Below are 23,537 nucleotides of genomic sequence, written 5' to 3'. Positions count from 1 at the left end.
CGGCGGAGGAGTGGTGGCCGGCATTCACGTGTAGAGTTAAGGTTCAGTACCGGAGCCGGTGGGGAAAGGAGAGGAGCTCGTTGACGGCGCCGTGTGATGCATGGAGGATGGACGGCGGCGGGTTTGCTTGGAGGCTGGACGTCAAGGCGGCGCTCAGTCTCGGCTTCTGCCGATAATGAGCCGGTTCGGGTTGGTTTTTTATTGGGTGGTTGGTAAGAGAATTGTGAATAGAGAGGGCTTTGTTAGGGTTCAAGTTTTCAATGCATTGCCTATAATCGTCTTTTTCCTTTTCATGTAAATATTGGGTTTTCATTTTTTTTTCAGGTCAATATATTGATTTTTCAAAAAAAAAAATGTTGAAGATGAACATGAGGATGGTTGTGTAATTTACCACTCGTTAACGTTTTTGGATACTTGTCACTAACGGTACAAGTTCAAACACGTGTCAGTGACTACACAAGCTTAAATACTAGTACGTTTTCGTCACCAGCTATTCAAGCTTGAGTAACTAATACGTCTAATTGTACAAAGCTCGAGTACTATTCAAGCTTGAGTAACTAATACGCCATCGTAGCAAACTGTACAATGGTTGAGTACTATCATGCCCTTGTCATCACTAGCTTAAGTATCAATACGTCTTTGTCATCAAGCTATTCAAGTTTGAGTAACTAATATGCGTTCCTCATAAACTATACAAGCTCAAGTACTTGTACATTGAGTAATTGATAGGCCTTCGTAGTTAATTGTTGGGGCGGGTAAGTTAATGTATTATTAATTAATTTGTATTTTCAAATCTGTTTTTACATTTGGAAATAAAATAATTTTAATTTGATTTGACACATAAAACTAACCAATAAATTTAATTATTTCTCTTCTCCTACCTAACATGGAAGACAATGGAGGGTTATCCATTAAGTGGGCAGGTATAACTTTATATCTGTCTTATGATTAATTTTAAATTTTATTTATTTATTTCAACAAATTGGATTGAGCTTTTAAGTCCAATATTTAATAAAAATAAAAATTCCCACAATATCAGACCATAGGATATAACATAAACAATAGTCTTGAAGCATTATTTAATTTAATAAGCTTTTAAAACATTATTCAAATATTGAAGATTGGTATAAAAAAAAATATACTTATTTTCTCTAAAATTAATTAATGGCGAGATTCGTGGTTTGGGTCTTGTCATTGATTTGGTACTGTTTTTGTCTAAACTTTCCGTACATTGAACTCCACTTTCATTCACTAAAAAGATTCTTTTTTTTTTTTTTAATATTATTATTCTTCTTTTTTTTTTTTTAAAAAAAAACCTTTTAAGGGTAGAAGATGGACCTTTGAGAAGAATAATATATTAATTTTAATAAGAAAAAGTCACAAATGAACAGATTATATGCTATATTATAAAATATATGTCTCACCTTTATTTAAAAAATATGGTTAGAACGTAATATTATTAATTTTAGTATATGGACGAAAATTGTTATTACCTTATGTTTATAATATTTTTAAATTTCTATTAATAGTTTAATTTTATTACAATATGAAAATAATTCGTAGAGCTAACCTCATTTCGTCTTATTATTGGTCCAATTCTTATACTAATTCTCTCGGCTACCAAACAAAACCAAAAATTTCAAGTTAAAAGTATAAAATCCCACAAAATCCGAGAATCAAAATATCTTCTAATGCTATGAATCATCAAATACAAAAAAGATAGACATAGAATATGATTTTCATTCCTGAGGAATCTTGTTGATAGGAAACTAATTTGAATTGCTAAAGTGATGAACAAAGTTTTAATCGATAGAGACCTCTATCGACCTATAGCTTTGTTCTTGATTCTCCTGTAGCTAGATTCTTCGGCTTTTTCTTCCCATTTGAATGTATATAACTGTGAGTATAGATAAACGTTTATCATGGATAACTCACGAGACAACTAGTTAACCCTACCGGGATAAGTATCCAAATTGAAAAAGACTATCCTACCACAGAATTATAATTTACAAATTACAGCCCATCAGCTCAAGAGACAAAGAATAGAGGATGAGAGAAGAGTAAAAATGTGTGAAAGAGAAGAAAATACCTATAAAAATAGACGATGGCAAAGCAATAGACCACTGCAGTTGGTTCTGTGCTGCTGCTTCCATCTTTCTAGGAGAAAATCTTCATTGCTTGGACGCTTTAAATATTCATCCATATCGAACCGAGATTCTCTTGATTCCAAATAGGACTGGTTTTGATAATTACCAAGTGTTTTGAATCTACTTTCTATATCTTTAACAGGTTTCCCAGAAAGGCTAATGTTAACGCCAGGGCTCCAACTCCCTTGGCTGCTAGCAGATTGGTTACATAGATCTTGGGCATTGCTTGTATCCTAAGACGCCAAAGGCTAGAGAGGTAAGAAATGGCTTGACAGTAAAATCAGATTAGCTCTTTTAGATAGCTTGTGGATTAGATGTTACCTGATTAACATCCCTTGGAAAAGTTTGCAGAGTCGTAGGTGGTTCGATCATACTCTTTCGAGGATAAGGAGTGGCATCATTATCGGTCTCCCATTGCAACCATGGAAATAGGACACCATCCATTCCAGGAGGAACATGTTTGCTGGCTGCTTGAATTTTGAAATTTGGTTTTTCTTTCCCCCTTAAAGATGAACTGGCGTCGCTCCTATCGCCATCAAGAGATGAAATGTCGGTATCTTCGACATTGGAAATGAAGTCCTCAATGTATTTTTCTGCCTCCTCACTCAATCGTTTTGACATCCTACTTCTATCCTTGCTCCTCTGGAAGATAGATACAGAAATAATCATCAACATTACAAACAAAAGAGAGACTCAAACTCGTTTGAGGAGGTTAAATGTTATTGTTGGTGGGACCAGGTTCCAGTTCAAGGAGAAAGTAAGCGATGTAGGAGATTGAAAGTTTTTTATTAGAGGATTTTAGTTTCAGGTGGAAGTAGAAGTAGAAGAATAGTAGAATTTTGTAAGATCCCATATTGGTTGGAGAGAGGAACGAAGCATTCCTTATAAGGGTGGAAAATCTCTCTAGCAGCCGCATTTTAAAATCTTGAGGGAAAGCCTAAAAAAGATATTTTCTGCTAGTGGTAGGTTTGTGCTGTTACAAATGCTATCAGAGTTAGGCACCGAACAGTGTGGCAGCGAAGACGCTGGCCCCAAGGGGGTGGATTGTAAGATCCCACATTGGTTGGAGAGGGGAACAAAGCATTTCTTATAAGGGTGTGGAAATCTATCCCTATCAAACACATTTTAAAACCTTGAAGGGAAGTCCAGAGGGGAAAGTTCAAAAAGGATAACATTTGATAGCGGTGGGTTGGAGAGAGAAACAAAGCATTCCTTATAAGTGTGTAAAAATCTCTCCCTAGCAAACCCATTTTAAAAGTGGGTTGGAGAGAGAAACAAAGCATTCTTTATAAGTGTGTAAAAATCTCTCCCTAGCAAACGCATTTTAAAACCTTGAAGGGAAGTCCAGAAGGGAAAGTTCAAAGAGGATAACATCTAATAGCGGTGGGTTGGAGAGGGGAACAAAGCATATTTTATAAGGGTGTGAAAATCTCTCGCTAGCAAATGCATTTTAAAACCTTGAAGGGAAGTCCAGAAGGGAAAGTTCAAAGAGGATAACCTCTAATAGTGGTGGGTTGAAGAGGGGAACCAAGCATTTTTTATAAGGGTGTGAAAATCTCTCCCTAACAAACGAATTTTAAAACCTTAAAGGGAAGTCCAGCGGGGAAAGTTCAAAGAGGATAACATCTGATAGCGGTGGATTTGAGCGGTTACAACAGTTAAAATTATAAAACATTGCTGCAAGTTTTCTGAGTTCTTTGCAACGATGGTCCTAGATGAGAACAGTCAATTAAGATATCTTGGCTATGTATTTTGTCAAAGTCAATACAAGAATCACGCACCTTTCTGGTTCGTGAAGGGTTCTCTGCAACAGCATTTTTCAGATCAGGAGGCAAATTTTTAACCATCTTTGGACGTTCTTGACCAAGTTGCTCCTCTGTCACCATCTTACCCAATGAATCTCTGCGCTTCCCAGACTGTCATCGCATACATAGATTTTTTGGTCACCATCAGAACATGTAATGAATCACTATAAGATCTTATAATAGAATGCCAGAGAAGAAAAGATACTGATAAATAAGTGGAAGAGAAATTAAAAGTAGATGACCATCCATAAAAACCAAAACTCAATAGAAATTTCCAACTGATATCAGGGCAGATCTGATACTGGCTTAGTTATAGAAAACATCAATGATGAATCACAAGAAAAAACACATGTATCCTTACCTGTTCTTGTTTTGTTGAATAATTTCTAGTAAATGGAGACGTATGCTGACAAATACCAGAATCACTTGAATGCAAATCATCACTGAAAGTTCCAACAGACGAATTTCTGTTCACCATTTCCTGAATTATTCGAAAAGAATTGTGATGAACTCTAGATAAATTATTAGGATAACTTAGTTCAAAATAACATTTATTCACTAATAAAGAGTAGAACTAGAACCAATTAGAAGGATCTCACGCACCTGCTCAAGTTCCACCCTTATCTCTTCCACAGCATGTCTAAGTTCTTTCCGCATTGCTTCATACAAGCCGCCATTGTCAACAACATCCCGATTGGGCTGCTTTGCCTGAAAGATACGACATAAACCCAGAGATATGTAATGGATGGAAATGTCTCAATTTTGGTGCGTATAACTTTCATATATTACAGAGAAATGGACCTTTCTTGCATAAATTTTTCGAATAGTCTCCTCCATTACACCATTACCGAAGTATGTATCCTTCCCTTCATCATCAGTTAGAACTGAAGACTGGCTCTGTAATAAGAATTGGTCATAAAAGGGTGGAAACAACGTAATGCAAATCCTCCTCCCCATCCCCAGCAGCAAGTGAATACAATAGACGGTAATTAAAAGGGGGAAGAGCTTACTGAATAGCCATCATGGCACTTAAAATCATTCTGGCTAAGAGATCTTTGCAATGATGGTCTACGGTTTGAATTATCAGCCTTATGGGATATTGGCTTCTGCTTATTTCCTATACCATAGCTCTTTTCTTTGACACGAATTCCAGAATTCTGAGATCGATCAATATCACTCTGAGTTGGAAAATTATTATGGGGTTAGTACAAGAATTCCTGAGCCGATTTCCCATTATTTCCACCAAAACACACAGCTATCAACATCTAATTGCAACATTGGAAATTGAAAATCACTTATAATTAGCTAAGATGAATTGAAAATCACTTATAATTAGCTAAGATGAACCTTCTATAGGAATAGATATTCGTCCTCTGATCCAAGTAAGAAATTATTCAAACCAGAACCGAACCAGAGAAAATGGAATGGATTATTCACCTCCGAATCGCTAATCTGGTAGCGAACCACCGAGAGAGAGCGCCTTCTTCTCGAATTACTTTCAGGAACCACTTTTCCCCCTCCAACGCTATAACTGGCTCTTCCTTTGCCCTCGTTACTACCGCCATTACCTTTAGCACAACTGTGTCTCGACACTGACCTCCCTCGTCTATTCGACGCCACGGCAGCATTCGTAGCACCACTCGACTCGGAGCTCCGCGCAGCGGACCGCCCTCGATCACCAGAACCGAAGAATTCGACCGCTAAGTCATCGAGACTGATCTCAGGGAATCCCGAGCCTCTCGACGACGTGTTTACAAACCTACCTTGCCGAGCTGAACCCTCGTCGAATCCCTTATCGGCGGGAGACGATGTCAGAGGGTGGGAAAATCGGCTCAGACTTCGAGAGCGGCGGTGAATCGAGCTCCGATTGGTGGAAGCGGAGTCATCATTTGAAGCAACCGATGCTCCGATCGGCGTCCGTTTGGTCGTCGATTTGAAAGCAGACGACGCCATTTCTAATCCGAATCAAACAAACAGTTGAAGATTTAGAAATCTAAAACTCCGCCATTTTAAGCAGTAAAGAGAACTCCATTGGAGGTCTTTGTTGAGGAAAAAATCGCTTCGAGAGAGAGAGAGAGAAGAGCTCAGTGGCGTGATTTGGCGGAGAGATCCAAATTATATGAAATTTGAATGCGGTAGCTCTGCTCTGTCGTATGGTCCATGGTGGCGCGTGAAGGTTATTAAAAGGAAACAGTTGAATTTTTACCCAAACTTCCCCAAATCTTTTAAATTCGGGATATATAATTATTGTTTTTCCTTCTTTTTTTTCTTTATTTTTCTCACTAATTCAACCATGGTTTATTTTTTAAAAATAAAAATCAACATAAAAAATCACTAATATAAATATAAATAATTAAATAATTAACTTTTCTTTCTCAACTTCCATGAAAATATTAATCAACTAACCATCATAATAAATATTGCAATATTTATTATCAAAGTTTAATGCAATTTGCTAAGTTTATTTGTAAAATCTTTTTTTTTTTAAATTAAAAATGGTAAAATACACTTTTTTTTCTTTGATTTTAATATTAATCTAGTTCTTAAATCTCTATCATTTGCTTAAATTGGATCTTATGAATTTTTTTAATTATATTCTTTTCGGTTCGATTTAGATTTTATTTGGGTATCTAAGTATGATCCACCGGTTTTCCCTTTCAGCATCCGAAGGTTTCCTCCCCAACCAATGTGGGACATCCCAATCCACCCCTTTCAAGGCCTAGTGACCTTCATCGCTGGCACTCTTTGAGATCAGAATCCTTACTGGCACATCGCCTCATGTCTACCCCCTTCGGAGAACAGTGAGAAGGTTGATACATCGTCCGGTGTCTGGCTCTTATACCATTTGTAACACATCGCTCGTGTCTACCCCCCTTCGAGAAACAGCGATAAGGCTGACACATCGTCCAGTGTCCGGCTCTTATACCATTTGTAACACACCGCTCGTGTCTACCCCCCTTCAGAAAACAACGAGAAGGCTAACACATCGTCCAGTGTCTGACTCTGATACCATTTGTAACGGCCTAGATCCACCGCTAACAGATATTGTTCTCTTCCCCTTTCAGACTTCCCCTCAATGCTTTAAAATGCGTCTGCTAGGGGATGGTAGTTTGTTCTCCTCCCCAACCAACGTGGGATGTACAAGTTAAGTATTTGATAATAGTTTTTAGTCCCTACGTCATTCTTTCATTAACTATTAACGTAAGCTGACACGTGACATTTTATTATTTAAAAATAAATTTTCTAATTTTAAAAAGAAGAAGAAATTAACAAATAACATAAAATGGATATATTAATTAACTCCAGAAAATCCAAACATAATAATAATAATAATGATCATTGAGGAAGAAGAACAGAAGAAGCGGTGAAAATTGAAGGTTGAAAGCTCTTTTATTTCTCAGCAACTGGAGGAAGGGCATCCCATGGTTATCTTAATGGACAGAAGCGACGTGAACAATCAAGTCAATAACACGAGTGCTGCACAGCAAAACAATCAATACAATATGGGATCAGAAATGGTGCCTCATCAGTCCCTACAACTACTACCAGGATTACTACAGTAATGCAAACCCTTTTTGCTTTGTTTGTACCTGTAGCCTAACTCGTTGTCGTACCACGACACGAGCTTCACGTAGTTTTTGTTCAGTGCGATCCCGGCCTTGGCGTCAAAAATACTTGACCTGGTCCGATTGCGGAGTAACTTGTCTTAGAAATAATAGACTTTGTTTTTATGTAATATAACGATCGAGTTCTTAACAAATCTTGTCTTAAGGATACAGTTGTACGACGACCGTAAGAGATCTTGTTCGCGTAAGTTCGTTAGTAGAAAACGTACCTGTTGTCACCCACAAAATCAGTGGACACCACCTCGTCTTCGGTGTAACCCAGAATTCCTTTCAACTTTCCCTCAGACTCCTCCCTGGTAACCAACAAAGAAGATGAATAAAAAAAAAAAAAAGATAACACGTCTCTAGACCAGGTATGTAATAACCCTTCTCAAACTAACAGTTCATTTCAGTATCGCCGTTAGCCTCACAGTTTAAAACACGCTTACTAAGGAGAGGTTTCCACACTCTTATAAGGAATGCTTTGTTCATTTCAGTATCGCCGTTAGCCTCACAGTTCAAAACACGCTTACTAAGGAGAGGTTTCCACACTCATGCTTCGTTCCCCTCTCTAGCTGATGTGAGATCTCACAAGAATGAAGTAAACTATATCCTTACTTGATAGCAGCTTTAATATCTTCATAAGATGCTGCCTTCTCCAACCTCACTGTAAGGTCAACTACCGAGACATCAACGGTAGGAACACGAAAAGCCATACCGGTCAGTTTTCCATTCAATGCAGGCAGAACTTTGCCGACAGCCTAAACGAACACAATGATCGGATCAGAGCTTAGATAAGCTAAGAAAGTAGATACTCAAAACATCAGTCAGCTGTAGAGCTCATCAGTGATGAATACCTTAGCAGCTCCAGTACTGCTAGGGATGATGTTGAATGAAGCAGCTCTCCCACCTCTCCAGTCTTTGCTAGATGGTCCATCAACAGTCTTTTGGGTGGCTAAAAAAGCAAGAAGTTAGCAGAAATCAAACAAAATGAGTACATCAGATAAACCCTCTCAGATCAAGTAGCTTATATCTATATTTTGCCTACAGATCGAAGACCCACCAGTCATTGAGTGAACAGTGGTCATCAGGCCCTCAACAATGCCAAATCTATCATGAATGACCTGCAAATTTTTCAGGTTTAAACACTCGGATGATCAACCCCATAAGGCCATAACCAAGAATATTAAGGATTAACCTTTGCAAGAGGAGCAAGACAGTTGGTGGTGCAACTAGCATTAGATATAACATCAAGATCTGATTTGTATTCCTTTTCATTGACTCCCACAACAAACATGGGAGCATCCTTGCTGGGAGCAGAGATGATAACCTTCTTTGCGCCACCCTGCCTCGATTGATCGAAAATTAGCTAACACGAATATCATATGTTGGAGTACTGATAGATTCAAACAAGTATACACAGTAGAAATTAACAAATGTATGTAAGCTTGAACTACTATTCTCGGATTAACAGAAGAACCAAGTGCAATACAGATGTAGCAAATTTCAAATGAGGCTAATTACAAAGACTGGAAACTTATAAACCAGTAAATGGACTGCTACCACGCAGGCTCAAAGGTAACGAAGTATTTACTTGATTAACAAAAGGCCTACATGAAGAAAGAGAAAACAACCTTCAAATGCGCAGCAGCCTTGTCCTTGTCTTTGTCTGTGAAAACACCAGTGGACTCTACACCAGTGGACTCTGGATTCCTGAAGTTATATTTACTCAACATTCAATAATAACTAGTTGAAAGGGAAGCTCTTCTAAGAAAATCAGGACTAACTGTGCTGTTTTATTACCTGATGCCAAAAACTGTAACAGCCTGCTCACCAAAGAGAAGGGTCTTAGAATCCTTAATCTTCACGTCTTGATGCTTCCATTGGCCATGAACACTGTCGTACTTGAACATGTAGGTCTACTCCACCAAACAAACAAACGACCACTTATATAATCCAGCAATTGCTTGGAAGAAGAAAAAAAAAGTTTGGAATGTAAAAAAGAGTAGCAAAGAGTACCATGTAATCAGTGGTGATAAAAGGGTCATTAACAGCAACGAGTTCGACATCGTTTCTCTGTAGAGCAACCCTCGCTACCAACCTCCCAATCCTTCCGAATCCTGGGGTTTTTCATTTCCATAACCAGAAACAGTAAACACCCTATAATATCAATCGGTTTTAGGACATTCTAATCAATTTAAACGAAAAGGGTAAATCGAATACAATACCGTTGATTCCAATCTTGATCTTGGCTGCAAACCAACGCAGATACAGAATCCAACCAAATGAAAGAACAATCAGCAAAGTATTCCAAAAAGTAAAACACCAAAATGAGGACAGAAGTAGAAATTTGCTTAAGAAAGTAAACAAAAACCAGAAATGAAATCATACCCATTGGAGAGAGATGTATTATGAGGATTTCCAAAGACAAGGCGAGAACTGAATATAGTGGGCAAAATGACTGATGGCTGAGAATGGGAGGAAGGGTCTTCTTAAAGACCAGAGAGAAAGGAAGCGACAAGAAAGTGGGAACGGTGGTCGGTGGCAAAGGAAGGGGATAACTGGTATGAAACGGAAGGGGAATGTATGGTCCGGAGGAGGGAGCTATAAAGGAAATGGGGAGCCTTGAAAAGTGAGCAAAATAATTGAGTTGAAAGTGGTGGGTCAATGTCCATTGTGAAATGCATGGCTGTAGTTTAGCGTAGTGTTTGACATCCGAAGGGGCGTGATGCCCCTTCCAGGAATAGTTGCAGGCCTGAGATTTGGGTCAATGTCCATTGTGAAATGCATGGCTGTAGTTTAGCGTAGTGTTTGACATCCGAAGGGGCGTGATGCCCCTTCCAGGAATAGTTGCAGGCCTGAGATTTGGTAGGGACGCGGCTACGGTGATGTGGTGGCTCTGTATTTTCCACAATTTTCCTTTATAAGTGTCTAAGTACTAGTAATGCCAAGGATCTTTAGGGATATTCTTTCTAATTTAGACAAGTTTTATCAACAGCTCCAATAGAGAAATAGATGGAACGTAATAGAACAAGCTCTAGAAGCAACAAAGAGATGGAAGGTTGGAAAAACCAAAAATCTATTTCGAGTTGGAGTTTTTGCTACTCAAAAGCATTACAAATAAGCATACTAGTGGGTGGAAATCCACTCAATCGTCTCAACAAAAAAGGACAAGACAAGACAATACAACTTAAGAACTTGAAAGAAATAGCCGGCGGCTTGAAAACTCTGTTTTATTCAACTTTTTGTCGCTCATAGCTGAGCCTCTGTAGTACTGGAACAAGAACAAACCATGGAAGCTAAAACCCTTCTTACTGGACACCAGCGATATGGACAATCAAGTCAACGACACGAGTACTGTCAAAACAAACAAAAGTTGATGCATTACTAAAAACTGTCGAAGGAATAAAAGGTGGTACATGTCAGAAATGAGGAAGATTGTACCTGTATCCTACTTCGTTGTCGTACCACGAGACAAGCTTAACAAAGTTGTCGTTCAGTGCAATCCCGGCCTTAGCATCGAAGATGCTTGACCTGTAATAGTTGAATGAGTAACATCAGATACAAAGAATTGTTTCTTTTAATGGATGGGGTGGTCATATAGAAGAAATCAGAACAGTTTGGGATGAGAAGGCAGACCTGGAGTCACCAACGAAGTCAGAGGACACGACATCATCTTCAGTGTAGCCCAAAACTCCCTTCAATTTTCCCTCAGCCTCTTCCCTAAGAACCACAAAGAATGGATTTTCAATCACTCAATCATATCCCAAGAGGTAATAGTACGGTTTTTAGGAGGTAGAACTCAAATTTAAGTAATTGAGCAAAGAACACTCCATCCTTACTTGATGGCTGCCTTAATATCCTCATAAGAGGCCTTCTTTTCCAACCTCACTGTAAGATCGACAACAGAGACATCGACGGTAGGAACACGGAAAGACATTCCGGTCAATTTTCCATTCAATGCAGGGAGGACTTTGCCAACGGCCTACATAATGACAGAATGGACGACCTTAGTTGTGCTTAAAGCAATCAGAGGCAAGACAATCATCAAAAAACATGCATCAGAGGGTATCAAAAAACATGCATCAGAGGGTAAATTTCAATACCTTGGCAGCTCCAGTGCTGCTAGGAATGATGTTAAATGAAGCAGCTCTTCCACCTCTCCAGTCTTTGCTTGATGGCCCATCAACAGTTTTTTGTGTGGCTGCAAACAAGGGCATTAGATTAAAAATCACCAAAAGTATATTGGAGGAACCCCCTTAATACAAATAGACTAAATAATCCAATGACCCACCAGTGATTGAGTGAACAGTGGTCATCAAACCCTCAACAATGCCAAATCTGTCATTGATAACCTACAATATTCGTAAAATAATATGGAGTGTTAAAGCAATCAATAACGAGGAATTACAACAGAATCAACAATCGTGCAAGTAGAAACCTTAGCAAGAGGAGCAAGGCAGTTGGTGGTGCAGCTAGCATTGGAAATAATGTTAAGTTCTGGCTTGTATTCCTTCTCATTGACTCCTACAACAAACATGGGGGCATCCTTGCTGGGGGCAGAGATGATAACCTTCTTAGCACCACCCTGCATCAGCCATTAAACATAAAGATCAACTAAGATGAATAAATATAGAATTGATATATGCTGATATTGAAGCTTTTCTTTATGTAGTAACCCTATTGCTAGACCCAAAATCTTAAAAGACACTGTCGAAACATTAATAAGCATTAAAAACATGATAAAACTTAACCTAGAAGAAATCCTATAACTAAATTTCCAAAATTAACATCAATTGAAGTGCAACGGAAGAAATCAGTCTTTGCTAGACAGACTTTGTGTCTGATAATGAGATTACAGGGTTGAATAATTCTAAAAAAACATTATAATTGGAAAAACAAGTCTAAGATAACAATAACATAGGGGGAAAAGGACAGAGGAAAGGCAAACCTTTAAATGAGCAGCAGCTTTCTCTTTGTCGGTGAAAACACCAGTGGACTCTACAATGTATTCCGCTCCGGCCTGACCCCATGGGATCTCCTCCGGATTTCTAAAATCATGATTTATTCAAACATTAAATCGATTGAAAAGGAACTCTCACACCGAATTAATTAGCCCTCGGCAAGTGGAAAAATTACGTACTTAACGCCAAAAACGGAGACGGCTTTGTCACCAAAAAGAAGGGTCTTAGAGTCCTTCACCTTCACGTCGCTATGTTTCCAGTGACCATGAACACTGTCGTACTTGAACATGTAGGTCTATTCCACCAAACAAAAAGAAAACCACTCAAAAACCACTAAAATAATAACGAGAGCAGGCTCATGCAACAAATTCACCATCGTCTCTCGACCGATCAAGGAACAGAGAACAAAAAGAAACCCTGAGACTGAAATGACTAACGATACCATGTAATCAGTTGTGATGAATGGATCGTTAATGGCAACGAGTTCCACATCGTCTCTCTGTAAAGCAACTCTAGCGACCAACCTTCCGATTCTTCCGAATCCTGATTTTTCATTTCCACAACAAAACAGCGCAAAACACGAAAGAATATTAATCAGATACGCACCAGAAAGTCATCTCAAACAAGTTCTAACTAAATCAATAGAGCTGAAAATACCGTTGATTCCGATCTTGATCTTGGCTGCAAATCAACGCAGAACCAAATAAAAAATTCAAAAAAAAAAAAAAAACACAATCAGTAACGATAGCAAATACGATCCATGATCCAAACCAAACATCGACAGAAATTTTCCACAAATCCAATATTCAAAGAAAACTGAACGAGAAATGGACTTTTACCCATTGGCTTGGGGAAAAAGTAAAGAGAATGGTAAGAAGTTTCTAGAGAGAATAGTGAATTGGGCGAGAGCTGAATATGGTTTGTGAGTGGGGGGGGCGTGGGGTTTAAATCCAAAAGAAACGGAGACAGGAAACCGGAGCTGCCGGTGGTATTAAGGTGATAAATCTATGGTCCGTGCTGCTGAATCGGTGATTGTTGAAAAGTGCGCTAAAAGTTTAGGTAAAGCAGGCAATATTCCCGTGATTGGTAAAGCTTTTATTGTGGGCCTCTGGCCCAAATATCTAAAATAAACGGCCCATTTCTCAGGCCCAATTTCACAGCTCCAGTGGCTTAGCCTCATTTATTACCCTCGTCATTTTTGTCTTTTGTTACTAATGGAATAAAAATAAGACAAAATTTTCATTTTTTTTTTTTTAATTTCTCACGCCCAATTTTTTTAAAACAGTTGAGTTATAATTTTATTAGTCTTAATTTTATTTTTTATTTATTGAAAGTTTCCAATTATAATTTTTCATAAATATTTTGACAAAATGTAGCATTAATTATTTGTTATTTTGACTTCACCAATATATTAAATAAAATATATATATATATAAAATATATATATATATATATATATATATATCACTAGACTTACATTAATTTTAAAATATGGTAGCGTGACAATGAATGATGAGAGGATGCAACATTTATAATAAGAACCATTGTTTTTTAAAGTATTATAATAATATATAATAACAAATAAGTTGGAAGGAAATTGTTGATATTGTCAGCGATGACGTGGCAAAAATTTAAAATTATTTAAATTATAATTTAAAAAAAAAATAAAAGAATAAAGGGTAGCCAGGTGTCTTTTTCAACGAGTGGGCTGAACATGCAGCCCTCTATTTTAGGGTTGACTTTTTGGTATTCTTTTGGACTTGAATTAGGTTATGTATTTTTTTTAGTCCAAAAAATGAAAAAAAACGAAAATTATATAAATTTAGGTAAGTAGTCGACTCTGTCTGCTGATGTATGTCGACACGCCAGCTGATTTTTTATTCCATGGCGGTCCAATTGTTTTTTTAATTAATTAATTAATCACATTATATTATAATTTAAGGCATTTAGTTTGTTCTCACAGTCCAAGCTGACCGCTAGTGAAGTAAATTTTAGTTTGTTATATATCGTTGTTAGTCTTACAATTTTTTTTAATAATCCACTCCCTTTGATGGGGTCCACGCACTGTCTGATGTCTGGTTCGAATATCATTTGTAACCGTCCATGCCCACTGCTAACAAATATTGTTCGCTTTAGTCCTTTACTTGTTACAGTTAATCTCACGGTTTTAAAACATGTCTGTTAAGAAAAAAATTCGCACTCTTGTAACCAATGTTTCGTTTCTCTCTCCAACCCATATAACATATCACATTCCAAATTCGGTATTCTTTTTCTAATATGTTTGTCCTTTTTTTTTTCTCCCAAAATAAATATTAATTAATAAAAAATATTTTAAATTTTATTAATTTTATATTTAAATCCAAATTAAAAATTTTAGTTTATTACTTTTATTAATCTCTAAATGATAAAAATATAATTTAAGAGGAAAAAAAGCTTACTTTTAAAATTTATAAAATATAATTGAAGAATTATATACAAACACCCAGGCCGAAAGCGAATAGACTCTATGGGCCCATCAAAACTGTTTGGGGAAGGCCCATAGTTGTAAGTGAATGGACTTTAAGGCCCATAATACCGTTTGGGCTCGAGTAACGAACTTGGGCTAACGCCTCCCGGAAAGTTTCGTGAAGGCCCATAGTTGTAAAATTATTCTTATTTTATATTATAAAAAACTATTAAAAAAAAATTTAATAAAAATAATAAATCATGATATTAAATATGAGATCTCACGTCAGCTGGAGAGAGAAACGAAACATTTTGGTGCGAAAATCTATCCATAAAAGACACGTTTTAAAACTGTGAGGCTGACGACAATTCATAATAGTCAAAGTGGACAATATTTATTAACCGTGGACTTGGTTTGTTACAAGTGGTATCAGAGTCAGACACCAAGCGGTGTACCAACGAAGATGTTGGGCTCTCAAGAGAGTGGATTGTGAGATCTCACATTGGATAGAGAGTAACGAAGCCTTGTAAGGGTGTGAAAACCTATTACTAAGATACATGTTTTAAAACTATGAAGCTGATATCGATACGCAATAGATCAAAACGGACAATATCTATTAGCGGTCAAGAATAAATCGAAAAGGTTTAATTGGCCTAATAATTAATTAAGTCAATAATGGAACTCAACCAAGGAGCCTAGGTAGATTCCAAGACAAAGATCCAGACTGTATAATAAAAACAAATGTCAATTTTAATAATAATAATAAATAAATAAATATAAACCCAACAAAATGGGCAAAATTCAATTAAACCCAAAAAAAAAAAAATTAAAATTAAGAAAATATGATAGAAACATTGAAAACCAACCAAAGTTTTGTGTAGTAAAAAGGGGAAACATCCCATTTTCTAAACACAATGGTCCTTTTTGGTGTTTAGAATTATGGGTTCATGAACTCAATTATTAAACCCAATTAATTTGCATATGTTTTAGGGTTTCGGTTGTTATAATATTTTATCGAACTCAATGATATTATTAAGACTACAAATAAATATTTTTTTCGAAAAATTAGAAAAACGTCAACGATATGTTTCAAATATCATAAATCGATCAATTTACGATAGTTTAAAAGTTAATCTAATTATATAATTAGTATTTTGGCTAATAAGGTCAAAGGTGATCCCATTCTGGGCCGAGATAGAGACTAGATGTGATGTCCCACATTAGTTGGAGAGGAGAACAAACCACCATTTGGGTATGGAAACCTTCCCTTAGCAGATGCATTTTAAAGCATTGAGGGAAAGCCCAAAGAAGACAATATATGTTAGCGGTGGATCTAGGTCATTACACTAAAGGTCTTGAACGGCTGATCTAACAGAACAACTCAAGATTTATTAACAAAATGGTCATATTGTTCAAATTAGCATAAAAGCATATGATTAGGCTCGACCCTATTGGGTTAGTGATACTGTATAATACTGCTATACTTTACTACTTGAAATTACTCGAAATTTTTTAATAAAATATATATACAATGGGTTCATACAATTATTGGACTCGACGACCCTATTAGACTAGTGGAGGTCTTGAACGGTTGATCTAACAGAACAACTCAAGATTTATTAACAAAAGGGTCATATTGTTCAAATTAGCATAAAAGCATATGATTAGGCTCGACCTTATTGGGCTAGTGATACTGTATAATGCTGCTATACTTTATTACTTGAAATTGCTCAAAATTTATTAATAAAATATATATACAATGGGTTCATACAATTATTGGGCTCGACGACCCTATTAGACTAGTGGGTTCATACAATTATTGGGTTCGACGACCCTATTAGACTAATGATGATATTTTAACAAACTGTACATCTAGGAAACCAATATCTCAATATATATACAATGGGTTCTCTACGAAACCGAGATTTATTAATAAAATATATATACAATGGGTTCATATAATTACTGGGCTCGACGACCCTACTGGACTAGTGATGATATTTTAACAAACTGTACTTCTACGAAACCAATCTCTTGAACCGAACGTAATTTTTACCCAAAACATTCCAAAATTCTCGATTCTTAGTTTTCACTTAAAGAATGCATACATGCATCTTGACCTAAAATAAAAAAGAAAGAGACCAATGAGACAAGAAGACAGGAGGAACCAGACCACATGATCACATGGGTATGCACATGAAGACCTCTCCCTTCCATACAACGTGACAAATTCTCCATCATCATCATCTTCAAACCCTAATAACATTATAATATGATTATAAAACCCAATTAAGTAAAGATTAATATCATATTAACCTAATTAATAAATGTTTGCATTATATTTAAAATGGAAAACCCAGCTCCAAGGGAGAATCCAATGCTTTTATTTATCATATTTTAATTTACTAAATAATTTCATGGGTGACATTAATTGAATATATTATAAAGTTTACATATATTATATAGTTTCAATCTATGGTTCAAAGATATGGCCGTTAGAAACTTTGGAACTATATATCTAAATATATTCTGTGGGCACTAACATTTTTTTTATTAAGTATTTTGGACATTAAATTAATATTCATATTTTAGCGTTCACATTTTTCTTTCACAATTATGGATACCTGCCTCTTAAATTTAGAAAAATATATAGTTTTTAAAAAATTTTAATTTTGTATTTTTAAAATTTATAGATGTTCTAGATATAAAATTAAATATTTAAGGTTTTATTAGACATAAAATTGAAGTAAGAGATTTACTACACATATAATTAAAAGTTTAGAGTTCTATTAAACATAAATTGATGGGAAAGAACTGCGGTTTTGAAAGTTTAGGGACCAGACAGACACAAACCCAACATTTAGAGACTAAACTTGTAATTTTATATCTTAATATGATATTCTGATAACATCAATCTGACAACAAGTCGTTTGTAGCTTATATTCAATCAGTTAAGACATGTACAATCACCATTTCTTCTGACCCTTTTTCAAATTTGATGAATGTTGGTTGATCGTATATTTCATTATAGTTCTATGATTCGGAGTATCATTTTCTAGTTGATCCCGGAATTATGAATCACCGTAACATTGAATATGAACTTTATCGAAATTTATTTATTTTGACTGGGCAACAATTTAGGCACTGTTATTAAAATTTAATAAAATAAAATAATTATGGGCCCATACACTGCCTTTTCAGTAGGATAAATGTATCTAGCCCAAGTGAAACCATTAAAATTTAATAAAATAAAATAATTTAAAATATAATTCCAAAGGGGATAAGAACGAAACAGAAATTAAGCCAATTGGGGAGGGGCATTTTCGTCATCCTAGGACACTATAAAACCAGGTGCTTATGTAGGGATGTTCCCCACACCACAAATCAAATTGCCTCTTCCGATCATTTCCTTAAAAATCTTTTCAAAATGGTGTCTAAAGTGGAAGAAACGCTGAGAATGAAGCACCAGCAAGTTCAGCCGCCGCAAGCGGCGGAGGCGGCGGCGACGGCGAAGCAAATCCAGTGCAATAAAGCTAAGTATCCGAAGTTCAAGAGAAGTTGCTCTAATGTCGAAGAAGACGGCGCCTCTTCCGCTATGCTTTTGCTTGCTTGCATTGCTTTTGCTCCCGATTTTAGCCCCGTCCTCGGCTGAAGACGACGATGCCGCTGGCGCGGCGGCGGAGGAGCGAGTTGCTATTCTCTTTGTCCGCCGGTGTTGGAGGCACCTTCCGGTAGCTAAGTCCGAGTACAGAGTATTAATCGCCGCCGTAGTTTTTCATTTCTGGTTCTCCCTGATTTAGGAATATAATTATGTCGATAAGATATATTCTTTAATTTTATTTTCTTCATTTCCATAATTAGTTTTTTACGCTTTATTTATTATCTACGTTTGGATCAATTTCGGAATATAAATATAATTTATTTACTCTTCAATAAATAAATAAATAAATATATATATATATTTATCCCGAGAAGAAACCTCTTTGATAGATTGTTTTAAAACTTTGAAGAAAGTCGGGAAGGGAAAGGCAAAGAAGACAATATCTAAGGGAAACCCACACTGAGAAAGTCCAAATAAGACAATATTTCGTATGTGTAGAAGAAGTCTAAAAGGAAAAGTCTAACCCAGAAAGAGTCTAAATAAGACAATATTTGCTGACGGTGGCTTGGACTGTTATACATTCAAACATCCGAAGTGTCAAAAGTATACCTATAAGAAATATAGGAGTTTTTGTTATTTTAATCTAATTATCAATAATAACTTCATGCTATTCTGTTTTATTTTCAAAATAATTTTTAAAAATTATGATTTAATGGCTTGTAACAGAATAAGTGGAGAAGAATAGTGACGTTAACGTAACACACGCCCAAAGAATTTGAGAGACCCCACAACTTATTAACGTCCATTTTATGGACTTACGTTTGCTCACTTAGACCCCACGATCTACAAACACGAGCTCTATAGACTTATTAATAACATACATAATAATTTAATATATTTTAAACAAATAATATAAATATTATTTAGACAAATATTAGTACAATAAATAGCATAAATATATATATATATATATGAAAATTAATACATTAAATAACATAAATATAAATTATGAGAGATTGAAATCAAAAGATGGAAATTAACTTCAAATTGGATGAACAAACAATAGCTAACATTACTATCATCATCATCATCATCCTTCCTTATTATTTATCTTTTTTTTTTTTTTTCAAATATAAAATTTAATTTGCTTATATTATTAGAATAATTATTAAATATACCGAATTTCAGGATAATGACGCGAAGGAGAGAAGTTCCGCATCAGTTTCAAAATCCTTCATGTCAGTTTCCGTCAAATTCACCCACGCCTCGATTCCTTCGCCGTCGCTGGTGTTCACGAACAGCACCACGTTCTTGTACGGCCGCCCTGGGCTGCAGACCCAAGCCGGTTTTCCCCAGCCGAAATCCGATTCGTACAGCGGAAAACTGCACCAACTCGTGAAGCTGTAGAGCTCCAACTCGCCGGAATAAACCATTTGGCCCATTTTCATCTTCGCCTTCATCGATTTCTCCGTGTCTTGTATTGTCTTGATATAATCGCCGTCGATTTCTTTTATTGCTTCTCTGATTTTGGCTACTAAGGATGGGAAGTCTTGTTCCTCGTCGATTGGCGCGTCGGCGGTGGCGAACCACCAGAGGTTGCCGAAGGAGTTCGGCGGAAGCGGTGGGTCCATTCGGTTGCGGAGGTTCACGGCTTGGATTACGGCGAAGCGTTTAGCTTTGGTGGGGGGTTTTTGTTGAGCTATGGCCATGAAACGCTTCCAGAGGAAGCCGGAGACGGTTTCTACTCGTGACGGAGGGCGTTGGTTGAGGAATGCTTCCGAGTTGGCTTGGTGTTTCAGAGCGGCGATGTTGGATTTGTTGAAGATGAATCTTCTTGTTACGATTTTTTCCATTCGTGATTGCCGTCTGTTTCCGCCGCGGATTTCCATCGGCGGGAATAGCTCCGTCGCGTCGAATGTCGGCACCACCGGATACTCTGTTTCGAAGTAAGAACAGAGATTGAAAATGTTAAGCGAAAATTCCGATTATAATAACTGAAATGGATTTAATAAATACTCACTGTCGTCTCCACGGCAGGCGGCGGCCCAGGCTTTGGTGAACATGGTGGCGGAGGTTCCGTCGACGATCTTATGAGTAACACAGAGAGCAACCACAACGCCGCCGCACTCAAACACATTATACCGTACAGCCAAAATGCACTCCCTCTCAAGAACCGCATCATGATCAAACGGCAGCAGACGGAGCAACGAAACGACGTCGTGAGGCTTCTCCATGACCTCCGACATCCGGCCGGAAACTCTAGCTTCAGAAAACTCCACGCCGTCATCGTTACAGTCCACCAAATAAGCCTCCACCAGAGTTCCAGCAAGAAGATAGAACCGGTTCAAGGTTTCAGCAAGAGACTCCTTCAATTTCCGGCACCGCTCACGGTGGTCATCGCCGCCGTGGAGCTGGTCGGCGGTGTAGAAGAAGAGGAGAGGCGTGTAGCTGCTGGGGGCAACTTGGTCGAGAAATGAAAGCTTGAGCTCTCGGTGCTCTGACGGCGTTGGAGACGACGGCTTGATGGACTCGGTGGAAATTATTTCGACATTCAAATTGTTCATCTCCATTGCTGTCGGATGCTCGGTTTTTTTTTTGTTCTTGTTAATTTGGGATGTTCAATGGGTATGGATTAATGAATTTATATATGAAATATATGGAATTATTATTGTACTATCGTGAATTGACCGTTTAATTTGATTTTTAATAGAATTAAAAAAATAATTAATCGATTGATTAATTAGTTTATAAGATAGCTGAAAATTAAAGGTGCTTACTAGGTCTTGCTATAACATGTAGTTTGAATTAAAAGTCCTTTTTTCGATTTCTTGCTATAATTTATACTAAATAATTATGAATTTTATTTATTAATTTATTTTGCTTAATTCTCCAAAAATAAAATTAATTTTTTTTTTAATTTTTTTAATTAGGAGAAGTAATTTAAAGAAAAATATAAATTTCATTATCTAAGAAAACAAATAAATTAAAATTAAAATTAAAATGACTCAAATTTTAATATAAAAGTCTCTTTTTAAGGATTTGAGTTCTAATTTGACCAGTCAAATATATAATTAATTTATTATAATTTAGTCATAATTGTTTAACGTAATTTTAAATTAATAAGAATTTTGGAGATTATTCACTTAAACCATTTGTTTAATGGTTGAATTAAGAACGCAACTAGTTTGATTCGCTTCGTATTATATGTGGTTTGAAAAAAATATTTGACCAAATTAAAATTATTCATCGGTCGATTATTCCGATCATTTATTCAAAATTTTGTTTTTAATAAAACTAAAATAAATATTTGTTTATTTATTTTTTTTAAAGAATTAAGATTTGCAACTTAATAATATTTTAATATATATTATGAAATAAATTTATGTATGGTTGGATATATATAATTGTATTGAAACTATAATTTTTTAAAAATTAACTATAAGTTTGGTATTGTTGGATTCAATTTTAAATCAACTTGATAACTAAGTTTAAACGAATTATAAGTCAGAAGAATTGAAAATTAAAAAATTAGTTGTGAAATAATATTTTACTTTGAACAATTATTTATTTATAATAATCAGTTGTGAAATTTATTGATCAATCTAATATAATATTAATTATGATCAAGTCAAAAGGAGTGGCGTGGTCTTGTGGTGGGCCCCACGTCGAGGTTTGAAAAGCGACGCCGTTTTAAGCCGGCTAGATAATTTAATGTTGCTTTTCGTTAATTTTTATTATTAATCAATTAAAGGGTTACTATTGAGAATTAAATCCCATTCTATATTTTAAAATATTTTATTTTGCCCATCAAACTTTAAAAAATATATATAGTTACTTTAAAATTTTAAAATATATATTTTAATATTTAAATTAAAAAATATATAATTGTTCATCTCTCCCATAAATTACATCAATTATAACGATTCCCCGATCATACTTAACCAACTTCACTTGTTTTGTTTATTGTATAAGGACATAAACAAAGTTAATGAATTTCCTTCGAATTAGTGGCTGAAAACCATCTTCATTCATAGACGTGTGGTCGAGTCATTAACATACTTTGGTTCTCAATGAAACTCGTGTGCGTACGTACTTCTTGTTTCAAGGAACATTGATTTAGAGCTCGAGTATGGTATGTGCACTAAAATGCTGAGTTATGCACACACCATTCTCGAGAAAACACAAGCCCTCTTTATAAGGGGAGACTAAGAGAAGTCCACCATATTTAACCTTAAACACTAGTCGGTACCTTCAGTTTTGAAATGACCTCGAGGGTAGACATCGAAAAGCTTTAACTTTTAAGTACTTATCTTCGTTTATTGTTAAAATTCAACTCGTGTTCGCCTTGCGCTGGTAACATCATACTCGTATACCATAATCTTTCAAATAAAATATACTTGTTGGAACAAATACTTTTCGATGCCAATAAAGATCTCGAAATGTTGAGGTTGGTTTTGATTTTTTGAGGAAAAAAAAAAAGAGGCTTTTAACTTCAAGCCTCAACATGTCCAAAACATTTGAGGGACAAAATTCTGGAGGTCTTGGTTGGGTCACCATCCTCGGAGCACAAGTTTGTTCATGTGGCGTTGTCGGCTGCAGTCTCTGACCACCTCCGACAGGCCAACGGCGGCAGAAGATGATCGAAAGGGCTTAGTTATTGGGTATACCTGATGGCTTAGGCCACCTGTTGCCATAGTCAAAACAGTGTCCTTGGAGGCTCTACAAACTATAGGTCATTAATAAATTCTTCTCATACTTAATTTTGAGGGATAAATTTATTAATTTTGATACTCAATTCAACTTTATTAATTACTTCTAATAATAATCTTTTAATTTACACACTATTTGTTTAGATAAATAAATTATTAATATAATAATTTCTTGGATTTAGTCTTAAAGTTCGTAACAATTTTGTCACGGATTTTTATAAATATAGTTCTTGGATTTTATAATTATTATTTAATGAAAA

General features: G+C 36.0%; 5 protein-coding genes across 6 annotated transcripts in view; 1 reads left to right on the top strand and 4 right to left on the bottom strand.

Annotated features, from left to right (window-relative positions):
* LOC111431287 overlaps positions 1–354 on the top strand; it is a 2,401-nt gene extending 2,047 nt beyond the window's left edge. Inside the window, exon 2 of one of the 2 annotated variants that reach the window (XM_023067870.1) lies at positions 1–354. In XM_023067870.1, the coding sequence (XP_022923638.1) occupies positions 1–176 (176 nt within the window). In that variant the 3' untranslated portion in view covers positions 177–354. The other variant, XM_023067871.1, reaches the window with a different exon arrangement.
* Positions 355–1,791: 1,437 nt separating this feature from the next.
* LOC111431277 lies at positions 1,792–6,124 on the bottom strand. Its single transcript, XM_023067855.1, has 9 exons — positions 5,390–6,124; positions 4,963–5,130; positions 4,754–4,849; positions 4,556–4,660; positions 4,314–4,433; positions 3,929–4,063; positions 2,469–2,789; positions 2,090–2,380; positions 1,792–1,897 (listed from the first exon to the last, which is right to left on the bottom strand). The coding sequence occupies exons 1-8, from the start codon at positions 5,903–5,905 to the stop codon at positions 2,090–2,092; spliced, it is 1,752 nt and encodes a 583-aa protein (XP_022923623.1). The 5' UTR covers positions 5,906–6,124; the 3' UTR covers positions 1,792–1,897.
* Positions 6,125–7,317: 1,193 nt separating this feature from the next.
* On the bottom strand, positions 7,318–10,193 carry LOC111431286 (glyceraldehyde-3-phosphate dehydrogenase, cytosolic-like). Its single transcript, XM_023067868.1, has 12 exons — positions 9,949–10,193; positions 9,786–9,809; positions 9,577–9,677; positions 9,361–9,476; positions 9,192–9,270; positions 8,756–8,902; positions 8,621–8,681; positions 8,415–8,512; positions 8,176–8,318; positions 7,788–7,871; positions 7,543–7,632; positions 7,318–7,429 (listed from the first exon to the last, which is right to left on the bottom strand). Exons 1-12 carry the CDS (start codon positions 9,950–9,952, stop codon positions 7,384–7,386), a joined length of 993 nt encoding a protein of 330 aa, XP_022923636.1. The 5' UTR covers positions 9,953–10,193; the 3' UTR covers positions 7,318–7,383.
* Positions 10,194–10,610: 417 nt separating this feature from the next.
* On the bottom strand, positions 10,611–13,468 carry LOC111431285 (glyceraldehyde-3-phosphate dehydrogenase, cytosolic-like). Its single transcript, XM_023067867.1, has 12 exons — positions 13,361–13,468; positions 13,179–13,202; positions 12,964–13,064; positions 12,701–12,816; positions 12,509–12,608; positions 11,999–12,145; positions 11,852–11,912; positions 11,664–11,761; positions 11,400–11,542; positions 11,197–11,280; positions 11,002–11,091; positions 10,611–10,914 (listed from the first exon to the last, which is right to left on the bottom strand). The coding sequence occupies exons 1-12, from the start codon at positions 13,362–13,364 to the stop codon at positions 10,869–10,871; spliced, it is 1,014 nt and encodes a 337-aa protein (XP_022923635.1). The 5' UTR covers positions 13,365–13,468; the 3' UTR covers positions 10,611–10,868.
* Positions 13,469–19,680: 6,212 nt separating this feature from the next.
* On the bottom strand, positions 19,681–21,166 carry LOC111431282 (vinorine synthase-like). The gene is made up of 2 exons (XM_023067864.1): positions 20,589–21,166; positions 19,681–20,504 (listed from the first exon to the last, which is right to left on the bottom strand). The coding sequence occupies exons 1-2, from the start codon at positions 21,136–21,138 to the stop codon at positions 19,753–19,755; spliced, it is 1,302 nt and encodes a 433-aa protein (XP_022923632.1). The 5' UTR covers positions 21,139–21,166; the 3' UTR covers positions 19,681–19,752.
* Positions 21,167–23,537: the final 2,371 nt, after the last annotated feature.

This window comes from Cucurbita moschata, unplaced genomic scaffold (genome assembly GCF_002738365.1).
Source record: "Cucurbita moschata cultivar Rifu unplaced genomic scaffold, Cmos_1.0 Cmo_Scf00036, whole genome shotgun sequence".
NCBI classification, from domain to species: Eukaryota; Viridiplantae; Streptophyta; class Magnoliopsida; order Cucurbitales; family Cucurbitaceae; genus Cucurbita; species Cucurbita moschata.
The sequence above is the reverse complement of the archived record's forward strand: the minus strand, read 5'-3'. Positions and strand labels throughout refer to the sequence as shown.